General features: G+C 38.6%; 1 protein-coding gene across 1 annotated transcript in view; it reads right to left on the bottom strand.

Moving 5' to 3' along the window:
- CD109 (CD109 molecule) overlaps nucleotides 1-19,232 on the bottom strand; it is a 128,599-nt gene that overhangs the window by 38,632 nt on the left and 70,735 nt on the right. Inside the window, exons 15-21 of the mRNA XM_040643674.1 lie at nucleotides 16,537-16,689; nucleotides 11,411-11,485; nucleotides 10,935-10,995; nucleotides 6,603-6,744; nucleotides 5,579-5,696; nucleotides 2,362-2,475; nucleotides 490-708 (exon numbers count right to left, since the gene is read on the bottom strand). Coding sequence (XP_040499608.1) covers nucleotides 490-708; nucleotides 2,362-2,475; nucleotides 5,579-5,696; nucleotides 6,603-6,744; nucleotides 10,935-10,995; nucleotides 11,411-11,485; nucleotides 16,537-16,689 — 882 coding nt within the window. The remainder of the gene's footprint in view (nucleotides 1-489; nucleotides 709-2,361; nucleotides 2,476-5,578; nucleotides 5,697-6,602; nucleotides 6,745-10,934; nucleotides 10,996-11,410; nucleotides 11,486-16,536; nucleotides 16,690-19,232) is intronic.

The following is a 19,232-nucleotide window of genomic DNA, read 5'->3' as shown; positions in this document are numbered from 1 at the left end:
AAATACCTTGCCCAAACTCACACTTGACAGAGCTGGGATTTGAACCCTGGCTGTCTCATCCCAGAACACAAATGCTTATCCACTAGGCTGAGCTGTCTTTTACTGCATAATACCATCTCTAAAAAAAAAAAAAAAAAAAATCCTACGAAATTTCTCCTAACTGTATTGAGGAACTCCAAAATTCAAAACGTACGTATCAACTTGGCATGATCTAACAGGACCCCAACGTAACGTAGTTTCTAAATGTAATTGACGGCAAAAGAGATTCGCTATACAGGCATACCATAAAGCTAACGAGGAAATTGGCAATTACTTCCAAAACATACTATATATCTTTACTTACAGATAAGAAAACAATCAGACAATACCAGGAGGGGGAGGAGATGGCCTACTAGATCTTACCAACAAATTTAACCAAGAGAAAAACCACCTTCTGTCTCCTTTTCAATTATGTATTTGTCTCATTTATTGGAAACTTCAAATATTTACCTTTACTAAAATCCTCTGGGTGACGGCATCAGAAGCAGTAGGTGAAATGGCTGTGACTGTGACAGGGATTTCCCCCAGATGTGTGGGCTTAACCGGGAAAAGAACAGTTGCCCCATCCTCACTGGGAACCAGAATGGTCTGCTGGTGTCCCGTGGCATTTATTTCATTTGAAGCCATGAGAATATCAAATTTGTCACTTTTCTCAATGATTACTTTAACCTGGAAGGAAAATTATCCAAAGTTTTATATAATAAATGTTCCTCAGGAAAGTGTTGGTTTATTACCACGTTAAGAACTGTTAAATCCCTGAGGCTCAAGACTAGAGGAAGATGAGACGGAAATGCAGCCAAGGACAGGACGAGAGAGTACCAGGGACAACTTCATTTCTCTATGCTCTCCTCCTTCACTCAGGATATGTGGGGAAAGGGCACTCTTCAGTTCCATTTCTAACATTAAACTCCCACTGACATTAAACTGTTACTATCCAAAGCCTTTGAGTGGGAAGGACGTGCCCAGAAAGGTTATTTCATGTCATGGTATTGCCACCAGCCTGGTTTAACTGCGTCATCCTATAGACGCTGGTCCCATTTAAAAAACCTAAGACAAACAGGATGAAGTGTTATTACATCCATTGAGAATCGCTGCTAAAATTATTCCAAGGAAAGAATGACGCAGACTTTAGTCCTGAAGCATATGTTACAAAAGCAAACTTTTGTAAAGTATGTCAAAGTTGCCAATCTTACCAAGAAGGGCATTTATCTAGGCCTTACGCTTTATGAACTGTTTTCCATTTATTGTCTCATCTGTTTCTCAAAATATTTTCTGTAGGGATAATTATTAGTCCCATCTTATATATGAGGAAACTACTATTAACTTATTTGCTGGTATTAGAGCAGGACATTGAATCCAGGCCTTCTGATTCCAGATCTTTTGCTCTTTACAATGTATCACTGTTGACTAGGTTAAAAAGTACAATTTAGGGGCACCTGGATGGCTCAGTGTGTTAAGTGTCTGACTTCGGCTAGGGTCATGATCTCAGAGTCCTGGGATTGAGCCCCACATCGGGTGCCTGTCCCTCTCCCTCTCCCTCTGCCCCTCCCCACATTTGTGCTGTCTCTCTCTCTCAAAAAAAATAAATAAAATCTTACCCCAAAAAAAATTTTTTAAGTAGTTTACAAATAACTATTTATAAACATAGTGCTTAAAGAGATTGTGGCATTTTCATATAATGAGATTAATTATCCCTACTTACTCTGAGGGCGGAAAAAAATCAATCACTTGGTTAGTACTACACTGGGCACAACACCAACAGTGGCCTAATCCTGCCTTCCAGGGAACTGACGAACTAAGGAAACATAAAGCACATGACTCAAAAAACAAAGCCTTGTTTTGAATACATGGTATTCAAAATGGAATACACTATATAAACATGGAAACAACACGTAACAGAAGGGGTGAGGAAAAGCATCCTAGTTTCAAGCCAGGTCTTGAAAGGAGTAAGTTCTTGCCAACTGCAAGGAGCACAGAACGGCAGTGAGAAGAAGCAACACCTTCTAGATGCTAGGAGGACTAGGAAAAAATACAAGGAGGCAGGAAAGAGAAAGACGTGCCTCAGAGACAGCAAGGAAGTCATGTGGCTAACGTGGAAAACCTGTGCTGGAAATGAAGAAGAGAATGTATAGATGCTAATACTATCCTTAGACATTAATAACTAGAAAAAAATCACTGACAAATTATGTTTATTTTCAGTCTCTCAGAAATGGATAAAATGTCTAGATCCCCAGATACCCAAACATTAACAACCCAACCCCTGTGTGTTTTCTCCATTCTTTCCTGAAGTGTGAATGATTAATAAAACCTTTAATATATTACCTCAGTGGCATCTTTCAAATAATTGAATATGGTTACTTCCAAAGCAAATTCTTCACCTCTGATAACAGAGTAAGGAAGATTCAAAAAAATGAAAAATGGTTGGAAGGCTTGTAGCTGGAAAGAACACAATGAATACATAGTTTATTCAAGTCAAAATGCTTCACATTTCATGCAATTAAAAGCAAATCTCACAAAACCTGTGAAGCTTATAATTCCACATAGAAATATCCACTTGCTTATCAATGGAAAACAAACAGCCAATTTATTCCAAGTCAATGACGATAAATTGATGTGATTTATGTTATTTAACATAGTAATCACTACATTTTATTAAGTGCCTACTAGGATCCAGGGACTTTATTTTTTAATCATTTTATTTTATTTTATTTTCATCATGATAAGTGTACTCCTTAATCCCTATCCCCTGTTTCTCCCATCCCTTATCCATCGCCCCTCTGGTAACCATGTTTGCTCTATAGTTAAGAGACTGTTTCCTGGTTGTCTACCTTTTTTTTCTTTGCTCATCTTTTTTTTTCTTACATTCCCCATATGAGTGAGATAACATGGTATTTGTCTTTCTCTGACTAACTTATTTGACTTAGCGTTATACTCTCTAGCTCCATCCATGTTGTTGCAAATGGCAAGATTTCATTCTTTTTATGGCTGAATAATATTCCATTGGGCATGTGTGTGTGTGTGTGTGTGTGTGTGCGCACGCGCGTGTATCTCACATCTCCTTTATCCATTCATCTATTGGCGGACACTTATTGGGCTGCTTCCATAATTTTACTATTGTTGATAATGCTGCAATAAACATGGGGGTGCATGTATCCCTCTGACTAGTGTTTTTGTATTTTGGGGGTAAATATCCAATAGTGTTACTCCTAGAGCATAGGGTAGTTCTAATTAATCTTTAGAGGAACCTCCATACTGTTTTCCACAGTGGCTACACCAATTTTCATTCCCACCAACAGTGTAAGAGGGTTCCCCTTTCTCCACATCCTCGCCAACACTTGCTGCCTCTTGCGTTTTTAATTTTAGCCATTCTGAAAGGTGTGAGGTGATACCTCACTGGAGTTTTGATTTGTATTACCCTGATGATCAATGACATTGAGCATCTTTTCATGTGTCTGTTGGCCATCTGTATTTTTTCTTGGGAGAAATGTCTGTTCATGTCTTCTGTTCATTTTTTAATTGGATTATTTGATTTTGGGGTACAGAGTTTATCAGTTCTTTATATATTTTGGATACTAAATCTTTATCGGATATGTCATTTGCAAATCTCTTCTCCCATTCAGTAGGTTGCCTTTTAGTTTTGTTGCCTGTTTCCTTCACTGTGCAAAAACGTTTTACTTTGATGTAGTCCCAACAGTTTATAGGTACTTTACACAGATTATTTCATTTAATCCTTACAACTCCTATGAGGCAGGTTCTATGTTCATATTTTACAGAAAAGAAATCTGAAGTTCAGAGATCTCTGTAACTAGTACAAGGTCACATCACTAGTAAATGAAGGAGCCAGAAAAGGACCCCAGCATGTCTGATGCCAAAGCCAAGCTCCTCACCTACTATGCTGTAATGACTCCAGCAATCTGCTTTAGAGCCACTGGCCAGACCCAACAGCCCCTGTCTGAGACTCATGTGGAAAGTCTAGGTGATGTTCTGCTTACTACCTTCTAACATATACGTGAGCATGTACTTTCTCATTGGTGACCCAATTCTGAGACCTTGACCAAATCCTACAGGGAAGCTGAACTACTATCCTGCCTCTGAAAATAAATCATTATTAGTTTAGGCCCATGGTTGTCACTGGCCTCTAGAAGTGTGACACTGTGGGAGTGTCTTAGATTGTCACAATGACTGAAGGGTAGTGGGTGAAAGTCTGTGATGCTCAGGACAGTCCCAGACAATGAAGAACTGTCCCGTGTCCCTCATCATTCTTGAATGTCTCTTCAGACATTTCCGTAGAGTATGTGCTTGTAATGACCTGAACTTACAACCTGATTCCAACTTATATATAAACCCAAAGCATTTTTCAATACACACTGAATTTTTCACAAATACAACTATCTTGTAATCAAGAGAAGACTGCACTTTGTTTTGTTTGTAACTTTACCAAAAGTTGTTCATGGTTTCAAAGATCGACATCACCACAGGCAGTACCGCTCACGGTTGCTGAGTTGCTAAAACAGTACATGTATATCAAACTTCACTTGCAGCTGTTACACACAGGGTGGGTCTATGCATGGAGTAAATATTTAAAGATTTATGCCTTCTGGTGCAGCTATGTCCAACCACTTATAGAGTGTAATATATACTATTTTACTACACATTGCTTTCCTTTCATTTCTCCTGAATATTTCACTTAAGGCATCATAGTGACTTTTTGAGTATACAAGTATACCATATTTTCTATGACTTTCATTCCAGATGGTAAAGACACCATGAAAGCTTACGTCAACAAAGTAGGAGAACTAAAGAAAAAACATGGAATATAATGGACTGGATTTGGCTGCCAGCAGTACATTTCATCTAAACTGATTTAATGCCTTGTTTTTCTAATACTGTGAAATAATGCAAACAGCCTGTTAACCTAGGTCCTGAAGATCATACAGGACATGGCTTCAACAGAGCAGGGGCTGCCATGGTTGCTGACTTGCCCTGAGTAGTTTTTATCTGCAGATCAATTAAAAGTACATTTGTTATTTAAAAAAAAATTATATATATATACACACACACATATATATATATGTTATAAAAAGGGGGCTTCAGGTATGAAAGAGGTGAGAGCTACTGGTCTAAGACCAAACATGATCATTATAGTCCTCTTGCCAGCAACTGGTTTAGGAAGTAACATGCGATGCAATTTGACCAGAAATGGGAAGGCATGTCTGCTAGGGCACATCTTGAGAAGGTCTGCCCATCCTTTTCAGAGGGAATACACAGAAACTCTCTCTCTTCTGGCCTTTGGAAATAGCTAGATTCAGTCAATAATGAAGTTTTTATCCAAATCTAATCTGGACATAGCACTTTTAGGAGTTTAATACAGCTCACACTCTAAAGTATAAAACCGATGAAAAACAAAAAGGAAAAGCCAAGGACTCTCCAAACACTGATCAACATCATAAGCAATCATTTTTTGAAAATCCGTCGAAGAGTTGACACTTCCTTTGCTTTGGGCGCTTTAACATGTGCAAGCAGGTCTTTAATATACTACCTCCACTGGAGTACTCGTTAGTCCAAGACCTAAGTCTTCAGAGATCACGAAAGCTGTGGCTACCCAAGAAGTGATAGAATCAGGCACAGTAACTTCAAATTCTTGGTAAATCCTAGAACTGAAGTCAAGATAAAAATAAAAATCACAACACCAAGGACTGACGCATTTCAAACAAAAGTCAACATAACCTAAACCATTTTTAGAAGTTTTAATTTTCCAAATTATTTACATATCTAAAATTTTTTAAGTAAGCATGAAACAGCAGATCCCAAATTCTCAAGCAACAGGTCATTAATAAGGCTGCCACACTGCTTCCTGACCCATATTCCCCTAAAAGCTTTCTACACTGTTTGTAGCTTCAGAATGACCACTATTTTCATAAATTTGTATAGAGACAATAAATATCTATTTTCAAATTTAACTTGATTTATTTCTGTCAATTTGCATAAAAGTTGCCCCCTGTATCCCAATCAATGATTTTTTTTTTTTTTTTGAGGTTTGACTTGTGTCTTATTTCAAGTTTCCATACACGGCTGACTATAAAATATGTGAAGATCTCATGATTCATCTGCTCACTCATCAGGCCGGATAGCTCAGGGTCTGTCAACTACGCTGAATCCTCCCACCACCTGCGCTCCTTCTTCCTGTGGCTCCCGGGGATGTTTGACAAGAAGGCGCAAGGTGGAGAGAGTAATTGTGAGTGCTTCCCACCCCAAAACAGTAAGTGTACTCTCAGCAATTTTCTCAAACAAGAATCATGAAACTTCAGGAAAGTTAAACACACCCTTCCTTAGAAGAGGGTCTATCTTCTCCTTAATGGTACGCTCACTGCCCCAATTTGCACGTGGCTTTATTAAACACTACATTTAAATACAATAAATATCATTCTAAAATAAAAGCCTCTTGGTCTATTTCGTGGTTCATCACAATAAGTTTGTACTTAAACATTAGAAAGAACACAAAATTTATTTAAAACAAACACTAAACAAAACAGGTATGAGCAAAGAACATGATAAATCTTTACCCCATATTGGTGTCTAGCCAAATCCAAGTCTCTGGGAAATGCTTTCTGATACGTGGATTGCTAACCGAAGAGAAGTCATGAAAATCTACCAAGTATCCTTCAGTTTCCTCCGCAAACCTCTCGGCAAATTCTACACTGTCATCTAAAAATCAACATTGACGACTGTTAGGGAAAAAGTCACATAGAGGATGTTTATAAACTTAGTCCACAGAACCGCAACACCTCTCAGCTGAATGGGACTTCAGAGTTCATCTTATTCAACCTTCTCATAAGACACCTGAGACCCACAGAAGTCAAGTGACTTACCCAAGGCTCTGAGGCCAGTTACAGCAGCACCAAACTAAAAAAAAAAAGTTCTCTGCCTGTACAACCAATACCTGAAAAACTACTTAGAGTACAGTTGCTAAAAAACAAGTTAAATCACATTTTTAAAGTTCCCTTTAATTTTGCTATTCTTTTTTCCGTTCCCTAATGATCATTATCAATGGCTACACCAGCCACAAGATGTTACAATCATCCAGTTTACAAGCTTAAAAAAAAGTCATGTTGCCATACAGACTGACACATTTCCAAAAAAAGTCAATATAACCTAAGCCATTTTTGGAAGAGTTTTAATTTTCCAAATTGTTTACATATCTAAACTTTTTAAAAATAAGCATGAAACAGGAGATCCCAAATTCTCAAGGAACAGGTCATCTAATAAGGCCGTAACACTGCATCCTGTCCCGCATTATACTAAGAGCTTTCTTTCTATTTCCATCACCTATTTCTACTTTTTTCAACTTTTCTATAAGTCTAAAATTATTTCAAAATAAAATGCAAAACAGGGGCACCTGGGTGGCTCAGACTTTAGGCATCTGCCTTCTGCTCAGGTCATGATCCTGGGGTCCTGGGATCGAGCCCTGCATCAGGCTCCCTGCTCAGCGGGGAGTTTGCTTCTCCTTTTCCCTCTACCCCCCACCCCACTCATGTGCACTCTCTCTCTCAAATAAATAAATAAAATATTTAAAAAATAATAAAATGCAAAACAATATACTGTAGCAATTACCAGGGATACAAAGACGAATGCAGTGAGTTCTACTCATAGAGTATGGAGGAGACAAATAGAAAATGGTAATAAACAAGGTAAGAGTGATAAGAGGCCTATATAAAATGTCTAGTGTGCACAGAATGGCTGACCTTACCCAGAACCTGGACGATGAAAATAATATGGCTGGGGGAAAAATTCATTTTGCAGGGTTGTTGTTGTTTGCTTGCACATTCCATTTTCTCTAAGTCTCCAGTTAAACAGACCCCATACAGGGGCAGGGGAAAAGTAAGCTAAGCACAAAAGTACGTCCAGAACATGACAGTGAGTATTAGGTAGTGGCATAAAATGAGAAGAGAAAGAATGGCTAGGTCCAGACATTAAAACATCACATATCCCACACTGAAGGAGCCAGATTAAACCTTTAAGCAAATTTGACCTCTTGAAGGTTTTAAAATAAATTAGAAACATGATGTAGCCCATGTTTTATAATGACAACTCTGCCATCAGTGTGAGCAATGGTTCAGAGGTGGGGGAAATGAAGGCAGGCAAAAGTTAGTTAGGAGGCCATTGCAAAGGTCAAGGAGACACTGACAAGGGCCTGAAGCCAAGCAGAGGAGAGGAAGGATAGGCTCAAGACATGATTCTGCTCTGCCTCTTGGTTGGATGACTTCTGTGTGTGCCCATGGCACGCTGTACTTCTCCCAGCCCAGTCCTAGCACACGCTTCTAATTATATGTTGTTTTGCCTCCTAGACCAAGCGGAAACCTCATTGCCCCGTACATGCTAGGCATGCAATTAATACTGTCACTGCTAAATAACTGATGACCAAACTGGATCTGAGGAATAGATAATAGGTAATTGCAGACTTCTAAGTGCTAAACATGTACTAAGCATTTTATGTTTCCGAATTTAACCTCATAATGGACCTGTAATACCAGTAATATTAGTACTCCTATATTTTGGTGGAAAACCTGAGGCTCAGGGAGATTGACTGATTTTCCCAGGTTCATAAAGCCAGAAGTATTTGATGTCTATTCCTTTCCCAACCACCATGCTGTTCCACCTCTGACAGAAAGAAAGAAGGGAATTAAGGATGAGTTCTGGGTTTCTGATGTAGACATCTAGGTAGATGATGATTTCATTAACACAGCTTTGAAATTGTATCAATTCAAGGAATCATATATCGATAAAATTATATTAAGGAAAAGCAAGGTTTAATGAAAGAGAAGATCGTAAATTTGGTTTGTAACATGTTGAATTTAAGGTATTTGTGGGATATAGAAACAGAGGGGTAAGATAAACAGTCAAGATATCCCAGAGAAGATGTCATGGAAGGACAAGGCACTAGGAAAGAATTCTACCAAACTGGTTAACCATATGGTCCAGGCCAGGTATTGGGGGAAAGAAAAGGCAGAAGGAGCTGATAACCCAGAATAACCAGGAGAAATCAAGACCAAAGAAGATATTTGGTCTCTAGGAAGGACAAAGAAGATATTCGAAAGATTTAAGGGAATGAAGGAATACACAAGGTATATTAGGCATTTGAAATTTTAAAAGTGGAGCAGTGTTCCAGTGATAAAAATGACCTTTGGTAACTACTGATGCCACAGTGGTGATTGCAAGATAGTACACATTAGGGGCACCTGGGTGGCTCAGTCAGTTAAGCATCTGCCTTCAGCTCGGGTCATGATCCCAGGGTCCTGGGATCGAGCCCCGCATCAGAGCCTGCTTTTCCCTCTCCCTCTATCTGCTGCCCCCCCTTGCTTGTGTGTGTTCTCTCTCTCTCTGTCAAATAAACAAATAAAATCTTAAAAAAAAAAAAAAACATTAAAAATGGAGCACCATGCAACCTTTCTTAAAAAAAAAAGAAAAAAGAAAAAAGATAGTACACATTAGATGGATCAATCACAGGGACAGTCAAACCCCCAGGATGACAAGAGGAGTAAGACTCAGAATCTTTTGTGAGAGTCATCAACGTGTACAAAGGGAAGGGGAAAGCAGGGGACCTAAATGTTGATTGAAGGAACTATAATTGAAATTTTTGAGCCTCAAAGGATAAATGGCTCTTAACTGAGGGTTGCTGAATAGTGATCTTGAAGTAGTCAAGATAACACTGAACACTATGGACTTATGAACCCTGACCCAGAAGAGAAGCAGAAAAATTAAGGTCAGTCACTTGAGAAGGTTTCTAAGGACACGGAATGCTAGTACGGGTATCAAGTTTCTTCTGTTACAGGGGTAAAAAGGTAGAAGAAAGTTCTCAGGAAAGTAAAGGATATACAATAAATATTACTAACATTAGAATGAGTATTACAGTGGAAATCAGGATTTGATAAGTAAAGATCAACAAAAATAGATAAAAGCCGATACTTACAAAGAGAGAATGGAAAAAGATTGCCCAGAAGGTGTCTAGGATAGATGATTATATGAAGAAAGTAACTGTACCATATTGTCTTTAATACACAGAGATCACAATGACTTCATAAAATTTTTAAGACTATAAAATTATCTTTTTAGCTTCAGGACAGAGGCTTGGGTATCCAGTGGTGTCAAAAACCAGCCCAGAGCTGGAGAGCCTGGGGCTTAGTGTGGAGTAACTGGGAACACCTGACAGGAATAGGGAATTCAGGGATAGAAACTGTGACATTAGTACAAGTTTACCTGAAAGAAAAGAGAAAAACTTCTGGAGTCAGCCATTCTCATTTATACACTTCCTTTAGTCAAAACATTTTGATTTCTTCCTAAAAGCACATTTATTTGTAGTTGGGTGGCAGCTCTACTCAGCAATACAGGGAAATGTACAGCTGTGGCCCTTCCCAGGAAGATGAGACACACGCACGTGTGTGTGTGTGTGTGTGTGTGTGTGCGTGTGCACGTGCATGCACCAGCATACTTTATGGCATCTGGGTTATATTGTAGGTAACCATCAACATGCTAGAGGACAGAAATGTTTCAAAAATATGTCGCTCCTTTTATCTAATTCCAAAATAACAGCACAGTTTGCAATATAAATTGGAAGCATAGGATCTTTCAATATGTCTGAGAATATAACCATCTCAAAGAACTACAGACAGCAAATGGAAAGCATTCATTTCAAAAATCTAGACAGAAGCCCAGACAAACATTCCATGTCATGGCTCAGATGTACATTAAACGCCAAAGACTTTAGGATAAGAGAACAGAAAATGAAAATCATGATATCCATGTCCAACCAAAAAGTATTCATACCTATGTAAGTAATTTTAAATACCCGAGATGAAAGACTTAAATACGTTAAAAGCACATTGCCAGGTTTTACTTACAAACACCATCGATGTAATCCTTCAAAAGGTTTGCATCCGTTAATACCCAGAGGCCACATTCCTAGAAAGAATCATTTTAATTTCCTTTTAAAATAAAAGTTTAAATGCTCTGTAAAATGTCACAGCAGGTTCCCATCCTCTTAACTCACTCTTGTTCATTTGTTTTTATGTAAATGTGAGGGGTTTTTTTTACTCTATCTCATTTTTTAGAATTTACATATATACATGAGCATTCTCTCTCCCTCTCATACACAGAACAGACACACACACACTCACATGCACTTTTTCCATTTGCTTTTAAAATTGGAAGGATGATTATCTTTCCATTTCAAATTACACTTATATAACACTCTGCACTTCAGCAACACATTTAAGAAAAGTTTAACATTTCATAATTCAGATAATTAATTCTGAACGTGTTTGCAACAGTAAAAGATATTAATATCTTTTCAAATTATGTAACAAACAAAACATACCTGAAAAACTGCAAAAGAATTCATGAACATGCCTAAATAATATCCCGTGTTATAAAGTTCCAACTCATGGACCACCTAAGGAGAAGATAAAATACATGGAATGAACTGAATCATATCAACCTGTTCTGACCTCTGCCATATTTCTTGTCCGTTACTTAGATAGCACACAGCCCACAAGCTTATCTAATTTGAAAATGACACAAATGGAGGAATAAAGAATATTTGAATGCCTTGTTCATTATTCGATCATCCAAAAATACATTTCTTCTTTTAACTTACTTTTACTCTGTTCAGTAACACAGAGTCCCTAAGAAGTATACGCTTGAGGGGCACCTGGGTGGTTCAGTTGGTCAAACAGCCAACTCTTGGTTTCAGCTCAGGTCATGATCTCATGGTCCTGGGATTGACCCTTGTGCCAGGCTCCACACTCAACAGGGAGTCTGCTTGTGATTCTCTCTCTCCTTTTCCCTCTGCCCCTCCACCTGCGCTCTCTCTCTCTTTCTTTCTCTCTCAAATAAATAAATAGGGGCGCCTGGGTGGCTCAGTCAGTTAAGTGTCTGCCTTCAGCTCAGGTCATGATCTCAGGATCCTAAGATCAAGCCCCAGGCTGGGATCCCTGCTTAATGGGGTGTCTGCTTCTCCCTCTCCCTTTGCCCCTCCCCCTGCTTACGTTCTCTCTCTCTCTCTCAAATAAACAAATTAAATCTTTTTTTAATAAAGAAAAAAATAAAATAAAGTATATCTTAAAAAAAAATAAAAAAAGAAGAAGTGTATGCTTAAGCTTTGCCCAGGAGGAACTTAAATGTCACCGGTTGACTAAATCAACACATAGGAGTAAGCACTGAAAACTACCCATACTTTTGACAGATAAACAAATGGGTTAAATTTGATGGTTAATATAAGTTCTGCTAAATGACAGTTAACTAAATTTTTTAAAATAACAAAAAGAGGCAATTCACAAAAAAGAAATGCAAATTATTAAGTAGAAAAACATTCAACCTCATTGATAAGCAAAGTAATGCAAATTGCAACATCAATGAGATAGCTTTTTCAATATTGAGATATTTGCATTATCACATTAGCAATGCTATTTTTTTAAGAACAGCACTCCTTGCTAGCAAGAGGGAGTAAAATAGGCTAAAAGAGTTAGTAAAGTTGGCAGCTCCTAAAAAAGCTAAACACAGATTAGAATATGACCTGGCAATTCCATTCCCATGTATATACTGAAAAGAACAGGGACGCAAAGAGATCCGTACATGCCAGCGGTTTATTGCAGCATCAGTAACAATAGCCAAAAGACAGAAACAACTTAAACGTCTATCAAGAATGGACACACAAAATGTGGTAGATACATACAATTGCATATTATGCAGCCATAAAAAGAAATAAAGTTCCAATAGGTGCTACTATGTGGATGAACCCTGAAAACCTTAAGCTAAGCGAAAGAAGGCAGACACAGAAGGACAAATTTCATGATTCCACTTACATGAAATATCTAGACTAGGCAAATTCATAAAGACAGAAGTAGATTAGAGGTTGCCAGGGGGTGGGGGGAGGGGGAAATGGAGGGTTATCACTTCATGGTTACAGAGTCTCTGTTTGGAGTGATGAAAAAGTTTTGGAAACAGATAGTGATGACGGTTGTACAACATTATGAAAGTAATTCATGCCACGGAATTGTCTTTTTTAAACGGTTAAAATGGCAAATTTTATGTCATATATATTTTACTACGATAAAAAAGTCATGAGATGATACCCTTTTTGGTAACTATTGCAAAGCGTCTCCCTTATTTACATGAGCATTAACCAGACAACTTAAGACAAAGGCAGGAATAAAAATCATGAAAGATTCTAAGTTTAAAAAACACACCACGTTTAAAATTAAACATGTGTATCCACTGTTTCCGCCATGCTGACCACCACCACCGCTACATCCCTGGTAAGCGAACACGGGGCAAGAACAGGCACCAGGAAGGAAACAACAGAATGAGAAAACATGAAATGTCATACTATCTCAACAAGCTGGCAAATACAGTCAGCCCGACTACAGGCAACGGAGCCAGAGCCAGACATCGTGCAGAGAAAAGGTGTTAGTCCCATGACTCAAACTCCACTGCGGAACACAAATGCATGCAAGATCACCTTCTGCTGACCCTCCGGAGTGAATCAATGGAATTATCCAGGAAGAAGCCTCTATCTCGAAAAGAAATTCTCCTTTTCTCAGTAGCTCAATAAAGGGGCATTGCCAAAGCTGCAGCAAAGGCTAGTGTCTGAAAATTATTCCTAGAAGATCTAGCACACTTAAGTTTTCCCAAGGTGTTCTGGGCACCACTTATAAATTTAACAAGAGCAAAAGAAACCCAAAATGGTCTATCACCACAGGCTCCTGACGCCCTCCCCCAGAGCCAACTCTGGAGAAATCTGAGGGGGTAGCCTCAGGACAATCATTCTTGCATTTTCACTGCCCAAATCAGCAGCTGCAGCAGCTTACACTGCCCGCTGTCAGGAAGAAAAACCAGGTCAGCACCTCTGCCCTTGGCGTGTGAGACACTGAGGAAAACCTGTGGACAGATGGATGGACAGTCACTGTTCCTCTTGTCCTCCAGACTCTCAGGGCTGCTGGATCATAATCTCAAGAGACCGCCTCTTCTTGGTGATGCTTTTCCCTAAGAGCTTAAAAGTAAAACACTGAATAAAAGCCAGCAGCACACAGGGAGGATCAAGAGTAGTTCTCTAGTCCCTGGAGCTTGACCCCTCCCTCTCTTTAAACTCACAAGACTTATACAGATTGGAATGCGCTGTTCAGCCTTCCTCAGTAGACATTATCAGAGTAGCTGCCAACTCAACCACACCCAAAGAGCATGACTTCCATAAAAGACACCCAAGTAGACAACACACAACACGTGAAGCAAAATATTGAAAAGGCCAGTTCAAGAATTTAAAATAAACATGGTAAATATACATAAGGAGGTAAGGAAAAATATGGACAATATAAAACAAGAACAAAAGATAAGAACCAAATGAAAAATAATAGATATTAAAAAAATAATGGCTGACATAAAGAACCCAATATAAGAAATCGAAGTAGGATAGATACAACCGACAAATGATCACTGAGCAGAATCACCGGAGGTGCTGTCTCAAAGGAAAACAGAAAAGACAAAGAGATAGACAACGCAAAACAAAAGCTAGGAGATACGGAGAAAGGAAGCAGACACGCCAATCTCCGAATAACTACAGAAGAGAAAAATCTAGAGAAGAGAAAATATATGAAGAAATAACAGATGTCAATTTCCAGAATTAAAAAATGAAGGAAGAGCACAGATCGAAAGGGCAATCGATAATGACACAGAATTACAATCCTGTGCAAGAGCAACATGGTCTGGCCGAGGTTGGAGAAGGTGGTAACAGGTGAAAATGAGAGCATACGAAAATGCTTGTCTTGTTAGATAAAGATACAAATATTGGCAGCCATAAGAAACCAACAAGGATAAATAAATGTGAGTGGTTCGTGCGTTAACGGCATGTGTCATAGGAACAAAAGCAGAATGTACAACTTCAAAATCAGAAGAGCAAAATTTTATCTAACCCATTCAAAGAAGAAAAATAAATAGAGGAGGGAAAAGAAAATAATCACATTTAAAAATAGGAAATAAAGTAGAAATAAATCCTACTTAGAACAAGAATTACCACACTTGTAAATGGGTTTAATAAGCTTAAAGACATGGACTGTCAGACATTAAAAAACAAAAGCAAGGCACGTCTGGGTGGCTCATTCAGTTAGGTGTCTGCCTTTGGCTCATATCATTTCCTCAGGGTCCTGGAATCGAGCCCCACAGTCGGGGCTCCCTGCTCGGCAGGGAGTCTGCTTCTACCTCTCTCCCTGCCCCTCCCCCCCAGCTTGTGCACGCTCTCTCTCCTCTCTGTCTCAAATAAATAAATAAAAATCTTTAAAAAAAAAAAGCAAAATATAATATAACATGCTATCTACAAGATAAACTTGAAGGAAAAACTTAACAAAACTTTGAAAATAAAAAGGTGGAAAAATACACCAGCAAAGTATGAACTAAAAGAAAGCTGGGATAGCAATCTTAATCTATAACAAAATTTAATGTAAATATGTTAAAAGAGATAGAGACAAAGACAGAGATGGAGTACAAGCACTAGATAGGTGTGTGTGTGTGTGTGTGTGTGTGCACACATGCACACATGTGTTCATACATAGGGAAACAAAAATGAAATAATATATTCAAGAATTTAGAAACCCAGAAAATGAGAGATATTACTAAATTCAGTTAAATCAAATGCAAAATGCTATAGACTTTTTAGAATAATGTGAATTTTTAAAAAGTCAAGAGAAAAAAATGATCAATTAATTTTAAAGGAGTTTTTTTAAGGGATTTTAAAAAATTAGCTTTATAGACTGAAAATTATATATAATTTTTCTCAAGTGAATTAATTTACAATAAGATGACCAAATTAGCCTAAACATGTATATCTTTCCTCCTATATGTTGTTAATCACTGTACTTAAACAATTAATGGACATAGGTTATACAATCTAGATTTCAACTGGCAATGACACACAAGGATATATCATGAACTTACAAATAAACATGAAATGATTAATGGAGAGGGGATTAGTTTATATAACACTAGATGTTCATATATTTCTTGGTTTATAAGTTTTCTGCAGATTAACATGATTTCACTCCCTCAACATGCTACAAATTCCAGATTCAATAAGACTGTAATTATATATAACCATTTGTATAACCAAAATAAAAAAGTACTTCAAAATTATCTGAAGCTCTCCTCTCCAATGTCATCCAGTCAATTTCCTAGGACTTTCTCAAGAGTCTTAAATTCAAATGCAGGATGAAAATGAGGGAAAACTCTAGATGGCATCTCTCATGTAAGGCAGCAAAGACACTTCACCACATGAAGCCTCTTTCCAACATAACAACCAGAATGCAAATCCTTTTTATTTGGAAGCCTTACTGAATCCTGACGTATACTTAAGAGGAACTAATGAAATTTTCTTTAGATATTTGAAGTAATGCAGTAAGGTTTCCTTTTTGCTCTTTTAACATGTATTTTTGTAAAGAAAAAAATAGCTAAACTCACATTTTCCATTGTAATATCATTTGAGACATTCATCAGATTCACGCTTTTGTCAACAGCTACAATCCCAACTGTCGAGTCTGGCTGTGTCACAGAGATCCTAAGAGAGACTTTCTCAGATGGTTCAGCATGAGCTTTACTCCAAAACAGCTTTATCTAAGAAAGGGAGAAAACAGGACCGATTTATTTGACTTTTTTAAAAGCATTACTTAGATGTCTTACCAACAGCAATTCAATCACTCAAAATCTAGCAAGGATACTGCATCTGCCTTGACTCAGGGATCATTCTAAAACCACACATAAGCCTTCTGCAGGGAAAGAAATTTTTTTAAAAAGTTTACACATGGTGTTTACAAGTCATAGGACTCCCACAGTGGTATAAATCTGATTTAGCCTTCATTTCTCTACCCCTCCTCCACCCTCACTCCATCCCATACCCCCCAGCCCACAGCCAATGCTAAAGAGAAGGCAATAGTGTCTGGGACACCTGGCGAAGGCCAGTATCCTGGAGGAGGAACAGGGAAGGGGAAAGAAACCAGTGATGCTCACATGCTGGTAACCTGAACTTAGAAGTGAGTCAAGTGAGAGCTCCCCTGGGGACTCACACAACTGCCTGGGCTGGGGGCAGGGGAATGTCTTTCCAAGGGAGGAGGTGATCAGACCAAACACTAGTTAGGACCAATGTTCTGTGTCTCCATGGCCGCCTGAACTTCCTCTGTTCATTACATTCATCAAAGCATGGTCCTAACTAATACTTCTTAAAGAGGCTCAATCATCTCAACACAGTAAAACTGAATGGCTTTGTCATGAGGCCCCATCCCACTAGGATTGTTCATCTTGTCTAGCTCTATTTCAATAGGCTGCTGCTGTACAGTGACTGTAACTCCTGACCACAATGGCCTTAATGTTCCCCTCGGCTTGACTGAACATCAGACGGGCTTCTTCCTGACCATAACCCCCTGATACTCCCTTTTCTTTCAGCAGTTACTTTAGAAAACTTGCAATTGTAAATTCTTTCTCTGCCCCTTTGAAATGTAAGTCTTCTCCCAGCCTCTTGACAGTTTTACAACCCAGGACCGTCTTTCTCAAGGACCTGGGAGCCAATCCTTTAAAATGTAATCACCAAAGAGACAGTCCCTGACGGATCTTCCCATCTCTGTGGAGGACAGGAGTCTAATTTATATGTTGCCGGTTAGCAAACACAGATGGCCTAATCACATTGACCAATCTCCCTTCGATGTCCTCCAGTACTTTTCCACAAGCTCATGCTCTGCTTAAAAGTCTCCTGCCTTTTGTTTCAGTGAAGTTGAGTTCAATCTCTTTCCCCCTACTGCAATAGTCTTGAATAAAGACTTCCCTGTTTAACTTGCCCAGTGAAATTTTTTATACCACTGTATCTAGTTTACTTTTAGTTTAAGTTTCTCCACCTATACCCAAAAGGAAGGGGAGGAGAGCAACACGTTCCAACCTTGCACTTCTCACATTTTTTTTTTTAAAGATTTTATTTATTTATTCGACAGAGATAGAGACAGCCAGCAAGAGAGGGAACACAGGCAGAGGGAGTGGGAGAGGAAGAAGCAGGCTCATAACAGAGGAGCCCGATGTGGGGCTCGATCCCATAACGCCGGGATCACGCCCTGAGCCGAAGGCAGACGCCCAACCGCTGTGCCACCCAGGTGCCCCTGCACTTCTCACTCTTTACTCTGCACCTCCGAGACCCCATGGCTTCAAGATACACTTGCGTGTGGGTGATTTCTAAACCTCCATCTCTCAAGACTTCCACATCCCATCCATTTATTCCACGGTCTTTACTGAACAACAAAAAGACTCGCTAATTTTCTCTTGCTTAAATATACCCTCTTTTCAAATTTGTAGTTTCTTTGTGAGTAATGTAATAAACATACAAAAAATAAAGAAAGAGCAGTGTCTGGCTGGCTCAGTCATTAGAACACGCGACTCTTGATCTCAAGGTTGTAAGTTTGAGCCCCATGTTGGGTGGAGAGATTGCTTTAAAAAAAAGAAGGCAGAGAAAGATATATCTTTGCAAATATAGCTGAAACTATATTTCTTATCTTTCATAGCTAAGGAATTTCTTAGAATCATGCTATTTATATGCTCTGCTTCCTCAAAGCCAATGACCTCTTACACTAACTTTTTTAATACTTGGCCTCATTCTCAAAGATGTACGCCTCCTTATTTAAGCCTGACTCCTACTTTAAAATTCATCTTTGTCAGGGGATTAATGGAATCACTAGAAGTCAAAATCTGTGCTCTAAAAACAACGGAATATAGCACTCTCTTTGAAAAACTCTTCCTAAAATGAAAAACAGAAGTTCATATTCTATCTTGACAATCAAAGTTAGTTAACCATCATCAACAAAATGACTGGATAACTACTGCAACCTCTCAGAATTTTAACAAATTAAGCAAACAGAAATGCTTTCAAAGGAACTGTACTCTGCAAATCAATACTTTCAAAAATGATTATTTCATTTAAAATGAACTGAGAAGGCAGGTTTCAGTGAGAACAACGGCTCATTTTATCACACGGGAGATGATTCAATTCCAGCAGGCACTCTTGCAGCCAGGTTACTTTTCAAAGCTGGGGTTCGAGGACAAGCTATATATCTTAAGCCATAAAAAATCCCTCGTGCTCTTGGAGACAAAACTCCACACAGATCTCCACACGCAAGGTAGCC

This window comes from Ursus maritimus, unplaced genomic scaffold (assembly GCF_017311325.1).
Source record: "Ursus maritimus isolate PB19 unplaced genomic scaffold, ASM1731132v1 scaffold_29, whole genome shotgun sequence".
Classification (NCBI taxonomy): domain Eukaryota; kingdom Metazoa; phylum Chordata; class Mammalia; order Carnivora; family Ursidae; genus Ursus; species Ursus maritimus.
The sequence above is the reverse complement of the archived record's forward strand: the minus strand, read 5'-3'. Positions and strand labels throughout refer to the sequence as shown.